The sequence below is a fragment of the Protopterus annectens genome, chromosome 2.part1, assembly GCF_019279795.1.
Source record: "Protopterus annectens isolate FY-2018-M chromosome 2.part1, PAN1.0, whole genome shotgun sequence".
Lineage (NCBI taxonomy): Eukaryota > Metazoa > Chordata > Ceratodontiformes > Protopteridae > Protopterus > Protopterus annectens.
The window spans coordinates 1,772,751,789-1,772,775,054 of NC_056729.1; the positions used below are offsets into that span (position 1 = coordinate 1,772,751,789).

Here is a 23,266-nt window from a genome sequence, read left to right on the forward strand (position 1 = left end):
TAAGCGACTTTTCTTGATACTAAGTATAATTTTTGTTGCTTTCCACATCTGAATACCTAGCGACTGTATTTCGCCTGCCTTTCTGTTACATTGAAGCTGTTTTACTGCATTTAACTTAATATTGCACTTGGAATCCTTGTTTGTTACTATTTGACTGTATTTGTAGTAAATTCTTCTGTGTAAGCTGTAGTAGCTGATTCATAGCATTTATAAGTGTTTGCTGTACCTGTTTCTGCCTGTTTTGTGAAAAAAAAGAAAAAGAAAAAAAAAAATATCTCTTGTTTTTCCTGCTTTACTAGTTTAGTCCAGTTTCAGAGTTGCTGATTCCTGGGCTTTGGTTGTAGTTCCTGTGTACTGTTTCCTTGCCTTATTTGGGTGAGAGGAAGTTACCTTGCTTACCAGTGGGAGTGGGAAGCATTGAGCTGCCTTTTGTCCAGTTTTGTGAGGTTTCAGCCAGTAACTAGTAGTTTATTGGTCGTTTTGGGCCAGTTTCTAGCTTTTTCCAGCCCCCTGGTATAAAACGCGGTAAACGCGTGTTTTTCAGCTTGTACCTACTCAGCACAGACTCCACGTGGGCCAGCAGAGTAATCCAGGCTGCAGAGAGCTGAATAAGTGACTTTTCTTGATACTAGGTATATTTTTTGTTGCTTTCCACATCTGAAAACCTAGCGACTGTATTTTGCCTGCCTTTCTGTTACATTGAAGCTGTTTTTACTGCATTTAACTTAATATTGCACTTGGAATCCTTGTTTGTTACTATTTGACTGTATTTGTAGCAAATTCTTCTGTGTAAGCTGTAGTAGCTGATTCATAGCATTTATAAGTGTTTGCTGTACCTGTTTCTGCCTGTTTTGTGAAAAAAAGAAAAAAAGAAAAAATATCTCTTGTTTTTCCTGCTTTACTAGTTTAGTCCAGTTTCAGAGTTGCTGATTCCTGGGCTTTGGTTGTAGTTCCTGTGTACTGTTTCCTTGCCTTATTTGGGGGAGAGGAAGTTACCTTGCTTACCAGTGGGAGTGGGAAGCATTGAGCTGCCTTTTGTCCAGTTTTGTGAGGTTTCAGCCAGTAACTAGTAGTTTATTGGTCGTTTTGGGCCAGTTTCTAGCTTTTTCCAGCCCCCTGGTATAAAACGAGGTAAACGCGCGTTAGCGCAATTTAGCGCGGAGCTGCCACTATTGCACACTAGGGCAGCGCCGGTTAAGCAGGTTTAAACTATTCGGGCTACCTAAAGTCCACTCTTCAAATTTTCCCTTAAAACTACCTTCCTCGAACTATACTACTGATCTAATCAGCGTATCCTATAACTAAAAAGATCATCTCCACTTGACTCCAAGTAGACTATTCTCTATCTGTTAAACCTAGCACTTGCTCCTACAGTACTTATTACCTTGATACGGCACTCTTGTCATAGATAGTACCCCAAAAAGGTAACCCCCCATTTCTCGCTCACCCACGCCCCTGAATCTTTTTAAAGTTTTTGTCTATCCTTCTAGCATGTCGAGGATCAGTTGCTAGTATCCTCTCCTGCTCAGCTGGTGAACCTGAATACTGAGGCAATGTTACAATTGCCTCATGTACACAGACAACCCTCTCCTCCTCCCACAAAACACAAATACATGCGAGAGATGCAACTATACGGCCAAACTGGAGGCTGAGCTCTCTCAACACAGGACTGGCAAGACCAGTCAGGAGGAGAAGGTTACCACACACACTATAGACCCAGTCTCACATAGCACCATTACAACCTCAAATCATACACATAAACACACAAAGACATACTCGGAGGCTCTGATCAAAAATCTACCAAAACAGCAGAGGCCACCAAAGCAGACACCCAAACAACCACCACCTCAGAACACAACACCTGCAACACATAGACCTCACAGTCAGAGTGTCAAACAGTCACAGCCCTTAAGGCCAAACACAATGCCAGACACACTAGTCATTGGTGACTCCATAGTCAGACACACTGACGTCCCACTCACCAGACTGAGTAAGGAGAAGGTCACAGTAAGCTGCCTGTCGGGCGCTAGAATCCGCCACATAACGCAAGCACTCAGGTCTCTCAACAGCAAGTACAAATATGACTCAGTCATTGTCCACGCTGGTGTAAACGACCTGAGACGTACCTCCTTGGACTACATGAAAAGAGACATTGAGGAGCTCTCTGATTATGTAGCCCAGGCAGGTATGACCCTGACCTTGAGCAGTATCCTACCTTCACCAAGAGTGATGCCACATAACAGAGATAAGATGATCAGCTTTAACAATTGGCTTAAACACTGGTGTCATTCAAAGGGGATCCAGTATCTGTCTGCCTGGGATGACATGCTGGACAAGCCACGTTGCTTCGCAAGGGACGGCTTGCACCTGTCACCCCTGGGATTCCGGATATTGGCAAAGGCTCTTGCCACCCCCATAGTGCCTTTTTTAGGCAAGGCTCAAATTCTAAACCTACCACCCTAGAACACAAAAAAGGAAAAAAACTAAGGGTAATGCTGCTCAATGCCAGAAGTCTAAATCTCAAAATGCACGCACTCGAGGCCCTTCTCAGTATGGAGAACATCGATGTCTGTGCTATGACAGAATCCTGGTTCAAGGCTCCTGAGAGCACCCCAGCGCTATCAGATTTTACCTCATATCATGCGTTCCGGCCCCAAAATCCGGACAATACCAAGAAAGGAGGGGGGGGTATCCATATTCATCAAGGACACCCACACCTCAAGACTGGTGGCAACGCATGATGCATCGGAGACCATCCAGGTGCAATTAACCATAGGCAAGACTGCTCTGCAAATTGTAGCATGTTACAGGCCACCCTCACAAACTCAGGAACCTCACATGGCCTTCCTGAAAACACTAGAGGGGATAAATGTATCACCAAACACCATCATACTAGGTGACTTCAATTACCCTAATATAGACTGGGAACACTACTCAAGCCCAAACACCCTAGCCCAAAAGTTCCTGGAATTCATAAACTCAAATGCCATGGAACAACTAGTCACCATCCCCACAAGAGGAGATAACATACTTGATCTCATCATCACGAACATGGGAGCACAATGTTCAACACCGAAGTATACCCCTCACTGGTGAGATCAGATCACAAACTAATCTCGCTGGAGGTCCTCATCCCACCCCCACCTGAAATAAAAAAGACCACAGTAAAGAACTTCTCAAAAGCCGACTTCACACTTCTAAAGACTAGTGTGGTCTCCTTTAAGGCCCCCGAGCCAGCGGAAAACAGTACTCAAGCCGCTGAATCACTTACAAACACCTTCTACCAGCACCTGCAGGACTGCATGGATAAGGCAATCCCAAACAAAACAAAGACTCTTAGTACCAAAGGCAAGCGTCCAGTCTGGTGGACCCCAGCCATAAACAAACTCTACAATAAAAGGAGGAAGCTACTACAAGATAGAGCAAAATCCTTAAAAGGTAAGACACCCTTGATCACTATAAGTAAAAAACTAAGAGCTCTCATAAAATCATCCAAAGCAAATTTCGAGAGAAAAATAGCTAAAGACTCAAAAGACAATCATAAGGCCTTCTTTAGCTATGTTAGAAAAGTAGGAGGAAACTCCCAGATATGCTCAGAACTAGTTCAAAATGATGTGAAGATTACTGATCCTACAGACATTGCCAACATACTGGCTGACAGGTTCAGTGCAAACTTCTCCCCCCCCCCCCAAAAGGAGAGATATCTATACCAATCGATTGCAGCCCCCCAAACATCTCCAGCGCCCAAGTGAGAACTGCTCTCTCCAAAGCAAAAAACACAGCATCCATGGGACCTGATGGTGTCCCCGGTTGTGTGCTCCACGAACTCAATGAGGAATTAAACCCACAGCTAGGACAGCTGTTTAATCAAAGTCTTACCTCTGGATACGTACCCAGGAGTGGCGCACTGCAACTGTGGTCCCACTTCACAAAGGCGGTGCCTCCACCGACCCTGGAAATTACCAGCCCATTAGCTTGACAAGCCTTATCTGCAAAGCCATGGAGAGGATCATAATGGACCTCATAAATAAAGACATAGGGAATTTGCAGACTTTGGATCCAACCCAGTTTGGCTTTGTCAAAGGCAGATCATGCCTTTTAAACTTGGTTGACTTCTTCGAAACAGTCACCAAAGCCATTGACGAGGGAAAGGCAGTCCATACAGCCTACCTTGATCTAGCTAAGGCCTTCGATACAATACCCCACTCGGGTATCATTGAAAAACTCATCAGCTTAAATGTTAACCCATACATCACAAGATGGGTTGCAAACTGGCTGAGTGACAGAACCCACAGGGTCAGAGTTGCTGGCGCCATGTCAGACTCAAAGCCTGTCACAAGTGGTGTCCCACAGGGCTCAGTCCTGGGCCCACTCTTGTTTGGCATCTACTATTCCGAAGTACAAGCAAACACAGGAGGGTTATGGCTGACAAAGTTTGCAGATGACTGCAAACTGGGCGCCATAGTAGAAAACTCATCTGACACAGATATCCTTCAGAAGGGTCTCACAGAAACGGATAACTGGTGCCAGAGCCACAGCCTGAAGTTAAATGCCAAAAAATGCATAGTCATACCCTTTGGGAAAAACAAGGTTACCCCAAGCTACCAAATATGTGGCAATCCACTGAGCATAGAAGAAGTTATCAGGGACCTGGGGACCCAGGTTGATAGTAGTCTGTCATTCGACACCCATGTAGCTAAAGTGGTTAGGAAGACCTTCTACATTGCCCACCTTATCATGAAGGGATTCTCATCTAGATCAAGGGAGGTCATAGTCTCCCTTTACTCATCACTCATCAGACCAATGATTGAGTACAATGCCCCATTCGGGATGTATCTGACCCGACACTTGCAGCAGCTGGAGAGGCCACAAAAGTTCCTCACCAAAAGGATAAAGGGTCTCAAAAATCTGTCCTATGCTGCCCGACTGAAAGAACTCCAGCTCTATTCAGTCGCTTACCGCTTGCTCAGAGGTGACCTTTGCCTAACATACAAGGCCATGTCAAACCCAGATTTGATGAATATGCTTCACCTCAAAAATCTAGATCCATCAGAGCCACAAGGGCGGAGACTTAAACCTCGACACGGCTATTAATAGGACGTGCTGGAGGGATAGATTCATCACCCAAAGACTCCCTATGCTGTGGAACAAAATCCCGGTACATGTGAGGCAGAGCACCTCGCTGGCCTTGTTCAAGAGAAATCTTGACCAATGGATGGGAGATCGCAGATATACCCCAGGGATTACCTCAGTGTCACTGCTCGACAGAGGCACAGCAAAATAATGGGTATAGTTCCCCATACTAAAGGGGTGGCGTAAGCCACAAAACGATGGGCTAGGCTTGTAAATGCCCTCGGGCAGATAGCCTAGTATGAACCTATGAACCTATGAACCTATAACCTATGACGCAAAAGCAAAATAAAGTAGGAAGAAACACAAATACAGTAAAAGCAGATACATTTTTTTTTTTTTTTTTTTTTGAGTGAGCAAATGAGATGCGCCCAGGAGGAGTATCCAAGTTCAAAATTACAAGAGGGGCGGGCAGTTTCAAAGCCACCAAGATTAACACCAAAACAAAAACAGGGAGGGTGGGTGGAGACCTACTGAAAAAACAGAGTCACAACTTCCAGCTAGATATTGCTCAATGCAACACAAACAAATTAATTTAAATCGTGTATTATTTGAAAAAAGAGCAGTTAAAAATTTACTTAACTTCACTTATGCGTTCATTTGATTGCATGCAGGTCGTAGCTGGCCAAAGCATACAGTTTAAACAGAAAATAATTCACTGTACCACTTGTATAAGACAGAAACTGAATAACAATGAAGTAAACTACCCCCACTTATCACTGGCTATGCAGGTTTTTTAACAAGCCTTAACTGAAAAAACAGAGTCACAACTTCCAGCTAGATATTGCTCAATGCAACACAAACAAATTCATTTCAATTGTGTATTATTTGAAAAAAGTGCAGATAAAAATTTACTTAACTTCACTTATGCGTTCAGTTGATTGCATGCAGGTCTTAGCTGGCCAAAGCTCACAGTTTAAATTTCTGTGAACTCTGTCAGATATTCCTGTATCAGTATCCAGGCTCAGAATACAAAGGATATTGTTATTTAACTGGAAGCTATTTCAGAAATTATTTCATCTTGTAATCTGTAACTAATATAATTTAGCCAAGTATTTTTGAGTAAATTTAAAATTGTGTCACAATTTTCTGAAGAGACAAAATACAGAACTTCAGGAGCGTTATATTGATGACATTGATTTATACTTTACAACTGATAAAAGAATTTGAAAGGCAGAAAATGTCTGGAGAGAATATTAGATGAAATCCTATAAAGAAAAGGGAAAATCCTATAAACAAGAGGCACACTCAGATATAATCATTTGAATAAAGGGAAAGGGTGACACTCAGATTTGCAGTATGGGGAGCATCTAAAAACAATATAGTCTATTGCAATTACATCCACAATTTACAGTTTATGAATATTCTTAATAATTCAGCAGTTCTAACCTGTTAAGAATAAATATCCATGAAGACGCAGGATAGTGGAGGCTAGCAATTCTGCACAGACAAAGGAAAATGTTATAGTTAGTAAAGTGCATCTCAAAGGCTAAACAAGTCAGTTGCAGCTTGCATACACAACAACATGGTAATATAAATTCTATGCTGCCATGATAATGTAACAAGGAGGACAATAGACAGTTGAATTTCTGAAAAGCATTTATCAGATTAACGATACTTATCACAAGTTTCAAAACTGTCATTCAGTAAGAAAATCTGGCTGCAGCTAAACTAATATCAAACCAACAAACATGATATGTAACTAACAGATGATATGTATGGCCTCATCAGTTTTTTTTTATCTAGTCACACTCCCTGAGCACTTAGTCCTTGATTATGTCCACTGCATCATTTATATCCCAGAAGGTAATGAATCCATCCCACAGCAAATTAGAGAAACTGGTTGGGTATGTCCCCATAAACACTCTTTTTCAGGCTGATAGGTAACTAACCAATAAACCTTCCTTATTCTTCGGGTGACCATATATGTATACCAATCACATATCCAGCCTTGTTCTATCACTGATTACATTACCAGTGTGCCCACTCCCCGTATATGTATACCAATCACATATCCAGCCTTGTTCTATCACTGATTACATTACCAGTGTGTCCACTCCCCATATATGTATACCAATCACATATCCAGCCTTGTTCTATCACTGATTACATTACCAGTGTGCCCACTCCCCGTATATGTATACCAATCACATATCCAGCCTTGTTCTATCACTGATTACATTACCAGTGTGTCCACTCCCCATATATGTATACCAATCACATATTCAGCCTTGTTCTATCACTGATTACATTACCAGTGTGCCCACTCCCCATATATGTATACCAATCAGATATCCAGCCTTGTTCTATCACTGATTACATTACCAGTGTACCCCCTCCCCATATATGTATACCAATCACATATCCAGCCTTGTTCTATCACTGATTACATTGCCAGTGTGCCCAATCCCCATATATGTATACCAATCACATATCCAGCTTTGTTCTATCACTGATTACATTACCAGTGTGCCCACTCCTCATATATGTATACCAATCACATATCCAGCCTTGTTCTATCACTGATTACATTGACAGTGTGCCCACTCCCCATATATGTATACCAATCCCATATCCAGCCTTGTTCTATCACTGTTTACATTGCCAGTGTGCCCACTCCCCATATATGTATACCAATCACATATCCAGCCTTGTTCTATCACTGATTACATTGCCAGTGTGCCCACTCCCCATATATGTATACCAATCACATATCCAGCCTTGTTCTATCACTGATTACGTTACCAGTGTGCCCACTCCCCATATATGTATACCAATCACATATCCAGCCTTGTTCTATCACTGATTACATTGCCAGTGTGCCCACTCCCCATATATGTATACCAATCACATATCCAGCCTTGTTCTATCACTGATTACATTGCCAGTGTGCCCACTCCCCATATATGTATACCAAACACATATCCAGCCTTGTTCTATCACTGATTACATTGCCAGTGTGCCCACTCCCCATATATGTATACCAATCACATATCCAGCCTTGTTCTATTACTGATTACATTACCAGTGTGCCCACTCCCCATATATGTATACCAATCACATAGCCAGCCTTGTTCTATCACTGATTACATTAGCAGTGTGCCCACTCCCCATATATGTATACCAATCACACATCCAGCCTTGTTCTATCACTGATTACATTACCAGTGTGCCCACTCCCCATATATGTATACCAATCACATATCGAGCCTTGTTCTATCACGGATTACATTGCCAGTGTGCCCACTCCCCATATATGTATACCAATCACATATCCAGCCTTGTTCTATCACTGACTACATTGCCAGTGTGCCCACTCCCCATATATGTATACCAATCACATTTCCAGCCCTGTTCTATCACTGATTACACTGCCAGTATGCCCACTCCCCATATATGTATACCAATCACATATCCAGCTTTGTTCTATCACTGATTACATTACCAGTGTGCCCACTCCCCATATATGTATACCAATCACACATCCAGCCTTGTTCTATCACTGATTACATTACTAGTGTGCCCCCTCCCCATATATGTATACCAATCACACATGCAGCCTTGTTCTATCACTGATTACATTGCCAGTGTGCCCACTCCCCATATATGTATACCAATCACACATGCAGCCTTGTTCTATCACTGATTACATTACCAGTGTGCCCCCTCCCCATATATGTATACCAATCACACATCCAGCCTTGTTCTATCACTGATTACATTACCAGTGTGCCCCCTCCCCATATATGTATACCAATCCCATATCCAGCCTTGTTCTATCACTGATTACATTACCAGTGTGCCCACTCCCCATATATGTATACCAATCACATATCCAGCCTTGTTCTATCACTGATTACATTACCAGTGTGCCCACTCCCCATATATGTATACCAATCAAATATCGAGCCTTGTTCTATCACTGATTACATTGCCAGTGTGCCCACTCCCCATATATGTATACCAATCACATATCCAGCCTTGTTCTATCACTGATTACATTGCCAGTGTGCCCACTCCCCATATATGTATACCAATCACATTTCCAGCCTTGTTCTATCACTGATTACACTGCCAGTATGCCCACTCCCCATATATGTATACCAATCACATATCCAGCCTTGTTCTATCACTGATTACATTACCAGTGTGCCCACTCCCCATATATGTATACCAATCACACACCCAGCCTTGTTCTATCACTGATTACATTGCCAGTGTGCCCACTCCCCATATATGTATACCAATCACACATCCAGCCTTGTTCTATCACTGATTACATTACCAGTGTGCCCACTCCCCATATATGTATACCAGTCACACATCCAGCCTTGTTCTATCACTGATTACATTACCAGTGTGCCCCCTCCCCATATATGTATACCAATCACATATCCAGCCTTGTTCTATCACTGATTACATTACCAGTGTGCCCACTCCCCATATATGTATACCAATCACATATCCAGCCTTGTTCTATCACTGATTACATTACCAGTGTGCCCCCTCCCCATATATGTATACCAATCACATATCCAGCCTTGTTCTACCACTGATTACATTGCCAGTGTGCCCCCTCCCCATATATGTATACCAATCACATATCCAGCCTTGTTCTGTCACTGATTACATTACCAGTGTGCCCCCTCCCCATATATGTATACCAATCATATATCCAGCCTTGTTCTATCACTGATTACATTACTAGTGTGCCCCCTCCCCATATATGTATACCAATCACACATGCAGCCTTGTTCTATCACTGATTACATTGCCAGTGTGCCCACTCCCCATATATGTATACCAATCACACATGCTGTCTTGTTCTATCACTGATTACATTACCAGTGTGCCCCCTCCCCATATATGTATACCAATCACACATCCAGCCTTGTTCTATCACTGATTACATTACCAGTGTGCCCCCTCCCCATATATGTATACCAATCACATATCCAGCCTTGTTCTATCACTGATTACATTACCAGTGTGCCCCCTCCCCATATATGTATACGGGAGGGTGGCTTAATGGCTAAGGTGTTTGCCTTACAAACACAAGGTGCAGGGTTTGAGTCTCACAAGGGATAATTGGCTAAGCTTGAAATGGCTTACAAGGGCAGTTAGCTTAGTACTAAACTATGAACTATGAACTATGAACTAATCACACATCCAGCCTTGTTCTATCACTGATTACATTACCAGTGTGCCCCCTCCCCATATATGTATACCAATCACATATCCAGCCTTGTTCTATCACTGATTACATTACCAGTGTGCCCCCACCCCATATATGTATACCAATCACATATCCAGCCTTGTTCTATCACTGATTACATTGCCAGTGTGCCCACTCCCCATATATGTATACCAATCACATATCCAACCTTGTTCTATCACTGATTACATTACCAGTGTGCCCACTCCCCATATATGTATACCAATCACATATCCAGCCTTGTTCTATCACTGATTACATTACCAGTGTGCCCCCTCCCCATATATGTATACCAATCACATATCCAGCCTTGTTCTATCACTGATTACATTGCCAGTGTGCCCACTCCTTATTCTTCTGGTGACCATATATTTATACCAATTACATATCCAGCCTTGTTGTATCACTGATTACATTACCAGTGTGCCCCCTCCCCATATATGTATACCAATCACATATCCAGCCTTGTTCTATCACTGATTACATTGCCAGTGTGCCCACTCCCTATATATGTATACCAATCACATATCCAGCCTTGTTCTATTACTGATTACATTGCCAGTGTGCCCACTCCCCATATATGTATACCAATCACATATCCAGCCTTGTTCTATCACTGATTACATTACCAGTGTGCCCACTCCCCATACATGTATACCAATCACATATCCAGCCTTGTTCTATCACTGATTACATTACCAGTGTGCCCCCTCCCCATATATGTATACCAGTCACATATCCAGCCTTGTTCTATCACTGATTACATTGCCAGTGTGCCCACTCCCCATATATGTATACCAATCACATATCCAGCCTTGTTCTATCACTGATTACATTACCAGTGTGCCCACTCCCCATATATGTATACCAATCACATATCCAGCCTTGTTCTATCACTGATTACATTGCCAGTGTGCCCACTACCCGTATATGTATACCAATTACATATCCAGCCTTGTTCTATCACTGATTACATTACCAGTGTGCCCACTCCCCATATATGTATACCAATCACATATCCAGCCTTGTTCTATCACTGATTACATTACCAGTGTGCCCACTCCCCATATATGTATACCAATCACATATCCAGCCTTGTTCTATCACTGATTACATTACCAGTGTGCCCACTCCCCATATATGTATACCAATCACATATCCAGCCTTGTTCTATCACTGATTACATTACCAGTGTGCCCACTCCCCTTATATGTATACCAATCACATATCCAGCCTTGTTCTATCACTGATTACATTACCAGTGTGCCCCCTCCCCATATATGTATACCAATTACATATCCAGCCTTGCTCTATCACTGATTACATTACCAGTGTGCCCACTCCTTATTCTCTCGCTGACCACATATGCTTTGGTCTGTCCTTCGGATTTTTCTACAGACTATAGAGCTGCACACTCTCTTCCTAATTCTGTGACTGGCTACTCATCAGCAGGAGCAGCTGTTAAAAGCATTTAAGACTGGGCCCAATATCAGGCTTTAGTCAAACAAAGTTTGCTCATGGCAATGTATTTATCTTCTATTTATAATAAACCCCATTCCACAGACATAGACACAAACATACACATGCACACTGACCCTGATGCCCCTAAAATGTAGATTGTATGCTGTCATCTATGGCTAAGAGTGGTCAGTTTCTTTTAAACACAGATATACCCCCAGCCAGATTACCCAAGTTATTTTTGTGGGCACATCTGACATTTTACAGCAATCAATTCAAAAATATTCTACCTAAGGCAATGTATTCATATCTGTGTCACATACAGAGACAAATATACACTGAAAAATACAAATGTATACGTATGTCTTTCCTATGACTGCAATCAAGTAAAAGAAACCGCTGCATGACATGAGTTGGTACTCACTAATGTTTAAACAAAGCACGTTCTCCATACTTAACTTCTTATTAACCATTCTGTAACAACATAACTTAGCACAGTATAAGTACCAATGCATACCTACTTGCAAAGTAATTACCCCCCCACACACACACACACACACACACACACACACACACACACACACACACACACACACACACACACACACACATTGTTTCAGCTTCCCGTATAGCAGAACTGCACCCAGACTATGTTTAGATGCAGTACACTTCTGACTTTGACAGCAATGGGGCACAGTAATATCTTATGAACCAAACACACATCACAAGTCACTGAGATCAAACCTGGAATCTGGAACACAAATGTTAGTCTGAATTATAATCATACTTCCAGGTATCAGTTAATGGCTCTTTTTTTTCATTATGGAGGTGATTTATTGCATATTGCAAGTGAATAGTTAAGCCTGTAATTAAAAAGGTTAAATGAGATGTTAATGTGCTTATTTACTTATAATATGTCTTAATGTATTTACTTTGCTGCTGAGTAAAATTAAAGTTCAGACTTGGTGATCTTAGCATCTGATATAGCAGCTTTGCTATTGGGTTTTATATAACTTCAAACCTGCATCAGATACACTTCAAACATAGTTCCTCAATCAAAACATATATTCAAAGGATTACAAAAACTAACACTGGTTGATGTTACTGTAGATAAATGCTTAAAATCTGATCTGCATATAAAAAAGTAATCCAAAAGGCATATCAAAAACTTGCAATATTATACCGAATAAAACAATACCTCACTAAACCTGGTAGAAAAACTGCACCACATTCCGCTTGAATGTCAATGCTACTTTATGCCTCCTCTGCATCTGCAAATCTGTATGCCAGTCAACCTATCACACTACAAAAAGAAAATTGCCATGTTGGGCTGCAACCTCTTTTATAAACTCCATTTGCTGCACTGCCCTCAAAAAATGTTAGCTGTCTAGAACTGCTTCATCACCTCATCTACTCACAACTAGCTGTATCTGACAGCATTGTACATGAATCTAACAGGTGTCCCAGCCTGAAACATATCCTCTGATCCTACCCCACCCCAAAGATAACAATCAATAAATAAAGCCTTTCTAACCACTCAAAAAGCCAATGACTCAGCAGAGAAACCCTTTTATTCCATTCACATCCCCATATTATGGATCCCATTACAACTACCACTTCTTCTTCTTCTTTCAACTTTTTTCAGTTAGGGGTCGCCACAGCAGATCACCTGTCAGCTCATGACTGGCAGTGGATTTTTATGGCATCGAGTTGCCAGCACGGTGCCCAACCTTTCACAGATGGCACACACACACACACACACACACACACACACACACACATACACACACACACACACACACACACACACACACACACACACACACACACACACACACACACACACACACTCATGCCTAGGGCCAATTTAGAGTGTCCAATTCATCTACAGCATGTCTTTGAGATGTGGTAGGAAACTGGAGGACCTAGAGGAAACCCACGTGACCACAGGGAGGACATGCAGACTCCACAGAGAAGGCACTCCAGCTGAGAATCGAACCGTAGAACCTCTTGCTGTGAGATGGCAATGCTAACCACCGCACCACCATGGCCGTCCTTCACTACACCTACCACTAAGGCTCAATAACCACCTGTACACTTTCAAAGATCAAATAAAAGGCCATCACAAGGACTCCTGAGCATGTTGTTTCTCTTCACCAGGGTATTACTAACACAAACAACCCTCTCACTTACTAACAATGTCACACATCTCTCTTGCTCCCCCCCAAAACAAAACAGTTGAGTCTTTGTAATAAACAGTGAAGGCTCAGTTGTAAATAAACTATGTATAATATATTTTTTTATTTTAATAAATTAGTCTGTGTATTAAACTGAGTGAATTCATCTGGCCTGGAACTTGTGGTGTGAGGTACGTATAATATTAGTCTCTTGTAACTAATCACTAGCCTTACACTAACACTTTTTGACACCATTGTCCACAACTTACACTGTTATGCCTATAACCCACAGATTACAATTGTACGCCCTGCAACCTGACTAGCTTATCTATCGCCCCTTTGACACCACTATATATATTATGTTTATTCATGCAGCTGTTCCACTACAAATACTTAGGTATACAATATAATCCATTTTAACATGATAACGTGATTATACTAGTGTGAATGTTTTCTATCAGTATAAATGTACTACTGTGAATGCATTCTTTTATTTAATATGATTTTAGATAATGTGGGACAATTCAATATGCTACAATGTATCATCTTCTAATACTGCTCTGTCAAAGACGACAGTGATGTTAAACTTACTAGTGTTCATTTATATCGTATCTTGTACTATAATGTACCAATATAACTTTACTCATTGGGCATCCCCTGAAAAGGAGTGCTACACCCAGTCAGACTTCCCAGATCAACAAATTAAAATAAGTAGATAGATACATACGTGCATACAGATGTAAATAAACGGGATAATGATACATACTGACAGCTACCATTACCAAATGACAACTAGATACTTATCAGCTTCCTACAGCATTTGCAGCTTTTTCTTTTTGTTTATTAAACACTTTCACTACAGTTATATATATTACTTTGAGTACCCAAGCATCTCTCACCGAGTTTGACTTGTCCAGCTCAGCTCCTTCAAGCTTGATTTTGATATCTGAATGAGACATTTCTCCAGGCTTGCCTGTATCTGGCTGATTGCATTTGGAGTGCCCTACAAAAAAAAAAAAAAAAAGACTGGATGATTAAATTGTTAGTAGCACTGTCTGAATTTGTCACTACAGACAAGTCTCATGGCATACGGTATCTGATTTCTAGCAATAGAAAAGTAAATCACACAGTTCTTTAAAACAAACAGCGCTACCTTGACACAATTAATTACTAAAGTAATACTGTGATAGACCCTCTACTCATTAAGCCAAGACACAATTCCCATTATGAAATAGGGATAGGTCTTCCATATGGTACTGAAAATTACATTAAATACTGAAAGATACAGATGTATGATACAATGAAAGGTACAAGTGTATGATACACCCAAAGGTGCTCCTGTAAGATACACTGATAGTTACACATGTACAATATACTGAAAGGTGCATGACATATTGTAAGGTAAAAGCATATGATTCGTTGAAAGCTACAGGTGTACAATATATGTTTTGCAAAATTAGCAGAATCCTTCTAGGGTACAGAGAAGTACAGTTATGGCTGAACAAGGTCTAGGTTAAACAACATGATTTTGATGGAAAAATGGCATACTCTGTAAAGGGCTTTTTATACGACGAGGAGCCAGAGATGATTGAGAAGACTCATTTCTTGTTTTAATAAAAAGTTTCGTACTGGTGTATCCTGAGCAGCTTTTTTTCACAGGTTCAACTACTGTGGTAATAGCCTTCGTTTGAACAACATATGTATTACAAAGAGGCAGGTACAGGTGTGAGACAGAGATATCTGTAAGTGCATGTAGCAGGACAATCCAACTCAGTGAGCCTTTAATTGGAGTATTTTATACATTTGCTTGGCATCTAAAGCCAAACTAAAGATTGCTGGCAAATGTTATGAAGCACATAAGCGAATGTGTACGGGGCATCTCTGACTACACCATTGTACACCTCTCTTGCAGTCAGCTGTTGTACATGCTGCCCAGGACATCTACCAGGACAAAGCTGGACCATACCAGTGATCATCAAAGAGCCTCTTACCTGCTTCTTAACAAGCAGCTTGGGATTAGTGCAACTGTTTTGTTTCCAGTGAGCAAAGGAGCAAAGAGAGATTGATTTCTAGCCAAGTGTACTAAACCAGCAGAAGCAGTGGTCAAGGTAGTACCCAGTAGGTGTAGCACCACAATTTATCATTGTTGGGTAACCTAGTGAGTGGCCAAATTAGTGAGTTTTTACTAAAATTAGTTTACTAGTGCCATCTGGTGGCAGAAGAACATTTCCAGGCTAGTGTAGGCCATTATTTGCTACTAAGGCTACATTCACACACCTTGCTATTGGGTGGTGTGCTCTGCTGAGCTTTTTGTTGCTTATTTTCTGTGTTATAATTAGATGATTTGCTCGATGCTGCTCATCACACAGTGGTGTGGCACAAGATGCAGTCATTTACAGACATAACATTCCCCATATGCAACCTATTGTACTTTAAACAGTCAGTAGTTTCACAAAAAGGTTCTCATTTATACCAAGTAGCACATTGCTCTTTGTATGCAGATTTCAACAGCAACTCTAGTAAATTAACTCCAAACATCATAGGAGTAACTCCCCCTACATCCCACATTTGGAAGCACCTGGAACCATGGATTTGCACTTTGCAACCATCTCTTTAGCCAGCCTGGTTGAAATATGGACCCTGAGACAATGTAACAATTGTCTCATGTTTGTTGACAACCACTTACTACTTAAACCAGCAGCCACAGTGTGGAAGACAGATGAAGTGATTCAGTTTTACTGGAGATAAAGATCTCACACAAAGTCACGACAAATAAACAGCTCGCCATTACCACACTAAACAAAGCAGATGCAACTCAAACCAAACATACAGGCCTTCATATACTGTGGTTCTTATAAGGAAATTACCCAAACCACAAAAGCCGCCTAAACATAACAAAAAAATGAAGTACAAACATACAACACATGCAATACCCACCACCAACTGTACATTTAAGAGTCACACTGACTCAGTGCAAAAGCCTATAAGGCAAACTTCCACATAATACAATATCTTAATCACAGGTGACTCCATAGTGAGAAATACAGTTACACCACTAGTGAGAAATACAGTTACACCACTCACCTGACTATGCAATGAGACAGTCATGGTCAGTTGCTTTTGAGACACAAGGACTTGTCATATTACGCAAACACTCATGTCCTTGCACCATAAGGACATATATGACACACATAGTATACATGGGTGCAAACGACTTGTGATGTACCCTCCATGGACAATATAAAGAGAGAAGAGATGGAGCTCACAGAATATGTACCTAAAGCAGGTATGACCCTAGCCTTGAGCTGTATGTTACCATCACCAAGAATGATTCCATGATAAGAACAAACAATTACTGACTTCAACAACTGGATTTCCTTCTTGTTTCATTCATATATGTTAGCCTGGGAGGAGATGGTAGACAGCCCTAACAGCTTTGCCATGGATGGCCTGCATCTTTTCTGCCAAGCATTTTGTCCATTAGCTAAATCCTTCTGCACCCCATAGTGCCTTTTTTTGGCAAGGTTAGTCTGTTAAAACTTCCAGTACAACAAAACAGAATCCAGATAAAATTAAGGTATTCTGCTCAATGCTTGGAGCCTTAACAAAAATCTTGACGTCGTACAAACACTCTATACATTTGAAAATACTGATATATGCTTCATCGCACAGACCTGACACAAGACCAACAAAAGCACTCCGTGGATACATGTGTTTTAATGCTTTTCACAAGTTCAGGCCTACCATATTAGAGAAGGGCACTACCAGTGGTGACATCTCCATATTCTGAAAAAAAAAATTCACTGTCAGACTCATGAGGCAAAATAATGACCTGAACTCAGCCACATCCAGCTTACTATTAATAAAATCCCTTATCACATCATAGCTAATGCTAGGACCCCCTCTATGCTCCCCCTCAGCCCATAACACCTATCAAACTACTATGCAGTCCATATGTATTGAACCAAATACCTATCTCCAAGGAGACTTCGACTCTCTCTCCATAACCTGGGAGACCTATACATCATGTAACGTGTACACTCAGAAATTTCTGGACTTCATCAATACACACTGGCTGGACCAGTTAGTCTGCATGGCAGCCAGTGATGACAAAATCCTGGATCTGGTCCTTACTGATATGGGGTAACTTTACCCCCAGCAAGTGAAACTTCCTCCCTATCCAAATCAATCCATCAGACCACAAATCACTCACATTAATCACAGGACTGAAGCCTGAAGCAACTTTTATTACCTCAGTAGTTAGACATATCCAAAGGCTAATCTGCTAAAACTTTGTAATGACCTGGCTAAATTTGAAAACCCTTTCTACCTTGAAAGCTCCATTGCTTTTGCAGGATCTTTTACAGCCAAACTCTATGCACATGCAAATAGCTGCATATATACATCTGTTCCCTTCATAGACAAATACAATGATGAATTCAAAAAGAAACCATAATATAAACAGGATCTGTAGTAAAAGAAAAACATATTATTGTATGCCAAAATTTTAACCCTCGTGATGTCAAAAATGCTCTTGGCAAACTAAACAAGTAATTCTGGTCACTGATGAAATCAGCCAAAGTCATAGTTGAGGTAAAAAGCCATTCAGCTGAAGGATAACCACAAAGGCTTCTTAAACTGTGCTAGAAACTGCTAGAAACCTTATACACAATGCCCAGCACTGTGCAGAGCAAACAGGAAATGATATTACATTCTCCAAGGATATTGGCAATCTCCAAGCAGACAAATTTAGCTCAATTTTTACCCCTCTCCACTCTCCAATATTCCTAGAACACATACCTGCATCTATATTCTACAACCCCCAAATCTCTACCTACATCTATATTCTACAACTGCCAAATCTCTACCCACATCTATATTCAACAACCCCCAAATCTCTAACTGCATCTATATTCTACAACCCCCAAATCTCCCAAGAACATGCCTTCCTCCTTTTGAGTCACCACAGGGTTTGCCAGGACCTCTTTGATGCTATCTGAAACTCGTTCTGCATGGTCTCCTATTCTGTGGGGCAGACAACATAGCTGGCTACCTACAGGCCAGCTTGAAACATGGCATATCAGCCAAAACAAGTGTAGGATGAATGGAGGTCAGCAGCAGCCATTCCCTTACACAGAGATGAGGCTTCAATGGACCTGAGTAATTAGACATCAATAAGCCCGATCAGTCTACAAGGCTAGAGAAAGGATCATTATAAAATTAATAAATAAGGATATAAGCAATTTGCAGAGGTTTGACACAAGCCGGTTCCAATTTGTCAAGGATGAATGCTACCTACTCAGTGTAGATAACTTCTTTGAAAAAGCTGCTGTAGCAACAGATGACAATAAATCAGTGCTCACCACATATCTAGACCTTAGAAAATTCAACACTATAACATTCTTAGGTATCATAGATAAACTCTTCCATCCCTATTTAACCTTTTTAGACAGAAAAAAAGAATGCAGGAAAAAGGGGGAGACATACAATATGGATCAGGCTAAGAAGGAATGCTGGAAGGCTAACAAAGAGGTTAACAGAGCAAAGAACATGGCAGAAGAAGTGTTCTACCAGCTTCAGGAAAGTGAGCAAAAAGAAACTCTATCATGGCGCCAAGCAAAGACAGAAAGATAATGAAGTTATACAATCATCAGACACTATTCATAAAGGATCCCAGCAGCTACCTGCTCACCTGTCGACTGGACATTAAAGGCAGATGGAATGAATAATTCCAGCAGCTTCTGAATGATGAAAATCCCACAGAAGCTGTACTGCCCCAGACACAGTCTATGATGAAATAGGAAGAAGAGCCCACCCTAGGAGACGTAAAACCAGCACTAAGGAAAATGAAGTCAGGCAAAGCAGCAGGCTCAGACGTCATGGCAACTATGATGGAGATGTAGGGAGAGTTAGGGGATAAATAGTTCCAGAGGGTAACCATAGCAGTACAGCAAGAAAGGCATACCCCAGATGACTGGAGAATAAGCATACTTGTGCCTGTGTACAAGAACAATGGGGACATTCACAATTGCGGGCAGTACAGAGGTATCAAACTCCTGTCACACTGCATAAAAGTCCTGGGCAGGGTGATTGATAAATGATGCACAGAGCAGTGGAAAGTAAGATGAGAGATGAACAGTTTGGATTCAGATCAGGATGCACCACAGATGAGGAAGGAATCCAAGTGGGGATTCCTAAACTTGGAGAAAGCATATGACAAGTCCCCAAAACAGCTGATTTGGGCAGTTCTACAGTTGTTCAAAGTCCCAGAAATATTGCTGGAATTAGTGTAGGCTATGTAAAAAGTTCATGGAGTCAAGTGAAAACAGTGTTTGGTCTCGGAGAGAGGTTTTAGTTAGCATTCAGGCACATGTGCAGGAAAGCAGAAGAAAATCTAGTAAAGAAGATTTGGGAGAGGCAGGAAGAAGGCAGGAGAAAATAAGGATGTTCAGCAAAGTGATGGATGGAATGTGCGACAGAAGACTTGTGACAGTTAGACATGAGTGTTGAAGAAGGTAGGAGTGGCACTGAACACAGAAAGTTGATGACAGTTGATGCAACACCCTGTCCACATGTAGAAAAGAAGGAAAAGGGGTTGATGATTATGATGATGATTGTTGGAGGGCAAGCTGGCTCACAAACAAAACCCAGGAAATAAAGATGGGCAGTTTTATCACTTCCAAAAGACCTGTCACTAATGATGTAGGCCAGGGTTCTGTCCTCGGGCCATTCCTCTTTAGCATTTACTTCTCAGAGGTCAAAGCTAATGACTTTGTGTCTAAGTTTGCAGATGACTGCAAACTTGTTGACATCATAGCCTCCTGAGCAGACACTATGATACTCCAAGATGGCCTGTCCCAAAAGAAGAGATGTTGTTAAACCATGGAGTAAAACTGAAAGCAATAACTGTATCTTATCACATTCACAACACACCTCTGAAAATTGATCCTGCAGTCAGACATCTTGGAACTTCTATTGACAATGAACAGTTCTTTGATTATCAAGTATTTTAATGATGTCCCCTTTTCATTGCACAGCATATAACTAAAAGACTAGCCAGGGATGTTGTTTGTCTTTTCGGCTTTTCCCGGTTAGGGTTTGCCACAATGAAACTCCAGTCCGTTGATTGGCAGTAGATTTTTATGGTGCCGAGTTGCCAGCCCAACGCCCAACCTTCAGTGAAGGCATGCCCATTCATGCATGTCTTTCGGAGGCCACTCGATCGTGGGGAGGACATGCAGACTCCACACAGAAGGCACTCCAGCCAAGAATCGAACAGGAGAACCTCTTGCTGTGAGGAAACAATACCGCTTTACCACCGCGGCTTTCTGGCCAGGGATGTAATCAGGGTTATTAGCTATTTCCTTTGGGTCAGAGTGGGTAGTGTTATTGTGTACTAGATCTGATCATTGTTTGATGTTAGCTCTTAGCTTACTGATGCAGATAAATATTTGTAGTTAATTTTGTTTTTGTGCATGAGTTAATTTCATATGCAGCTCTGAGATTTCTAACAGTTCCCTTAAACTCTTTGGTAGCTTATTTAAAACATTTTTTAACGTAGGTAAAATGAGACTTCTTATAAGCATTATGAAATTTATATATCTTGTAATATAATGTATTTATATAAATATTCCACCATACAAGTTAGTTTTTAAATTTATCAGACAAGGACTGCCTTATTAACACAACTATTTAAGAGGAATTAGAAGTCAGAAACAATGGTATCTGTTGGAGAAAGATTCCCATAGAATTTATTTATTCACTGTCAATGGTACAACAGGTAGCATGCTCACCTATGGTACAGAAGGCTGTGGGTTATATTCCTGTGCCAAGTAGTTGGTTTGCTGACACTGCAGTGCATAATAAGTCCTGAGTGTGTTGTCCTTCAGATGAGATGTTAAACTGAGTTCCCATCTGCTTGAGTTAGTGGGAGCTCAGGTGGATGCAAAAGATCTAGTGTCTATATTATGTGATCGAAAGGTGTGTTCATCGAACACATCTTCATCGACACATTAACAGTGAACACACTAATCTCCAAACAGGCACTTCAGTAAATTTTTTTCCCAGGGGAAAACAACACTTGGCTGTCATCGGGGAGTTTCCCTTTTCCCCACTGTAGTGTGATCTCAAAGTTGGTATATTTAGTTAGGGTGTGTGGGGGGGCACAGCCCTCCACATCGGGAGTCTGGGGGGCAAAGCCCCCCACTTTGTAAGCTTTGAAAGTTTCATTTGTTTTTCTTTGGCCAAGTTATTTTTCCCCGTGAAAAAATTCTCTGAAGTGGCCATTCCGAGATAGTTTGTTCACTGTTTACGTGTCAATGAAGACATGTTCAATGAACATGTCTTTCGATTAATGTTCGATGAACATGTCTTTCGATTAATGTTCGATGAACATGTCTTTCGATTAATGTTCGATGAACATGTATTTCAATTACATAATATAGACCCAAGATTTCACTGCACCTATTGAAAAGAGTAGGGGAAGTTTCTTGAGCACTGGTAAACTTTTTCTTAGTATTATTAACATTACTTTGGGTCCTAAAAGAGGCTACTAGCCTAGTGGGACTACCCAGTCAACAAAAGAATAAAAAAATAAAAATAAAAATCTAAACAGTTTCAATTATTCATAACCACCTGGGGTAGACTATGCCCAGAAGAAAGGGACATCTTTGCTTTTTTTAAGACAATTACTATTAATTTAATATATATATATATACTTATTATGGGATAGGACTTATTATGCACTGCAATATATATATATATATATATATATATATATATATATATATATGTATATATATAAAGAAAGACATTCAACATCACATATTATACAATGCTAGAAATAAATTGAATCATCAGTGTAGTCTTATATAATTAATGCATTAAGAGTCTTGTTATTTCAATAGCAAAATTTCAAGGCTATCCCAACCGATCAAACTCCTAGTATAGGTTCATAGGTAGGTACTAGGCTATCGGCCCAAGGGCCTACATAAGTCTAGCCAACAAGGTTCCCCAGCTTACGCCACCCAAGAAAGTTATTTTCCTGTGCCAAGGGCCTACATAAGTCTAGCCAACAAGGTTCCCCGGCTTACGCCACCCAAGAAAGTTATTTTCCTGTGCCACTGTCAAGCAGAGACACAGAACTGATCCCAGGGGTGTATTTCCTATTTCCCATCCACTCATCAATATTTTTCTTGAAGAGTGCTAATGAAGAACTTTACTTGACATAGATGGGTAGCCTGTTCCAGAGTATGGGAAGCCTCTGGGACAGGAATCTATCCCTCCA

The 23,266-nt window shown here is 41.0% G+C and overlaps 1 protein-coding gene across 2 annotated transcripts in view; it reads right to left on the reverse strand.

Moving 5' to 3' along the window:
* The window catches only part of LOC122794633 (RAP1 GTPase activating protein), a 1,835,311-nt gene that overhangs the window by 50,579 nt on the left and 1,761,466 nt on the right, over positions 1 to 23,266 (reverse strand). For both annotated transcript variants that reach the window (XM_044063215.1, XM_044063214.1), the window contains 2 exons: positions 14,880 to 14,983; positions 6,520 to 6,570 (listed from right to left, as the gene is read on the reverse strand). In XM_044063215.1, coding sequence (XP_043919150.1) covers positions 6,562 to 6,570; positions 14,880 to 14,983 — 113 coding nt within the window. In that variant the 3' untranslated portion in view covers positions 6,520 to 6,561. The remainder of the gene's footprint in view (positions 1 to 6,519; positions 6,571 to 14,879; positions 14,984 to 23,266) is intronic.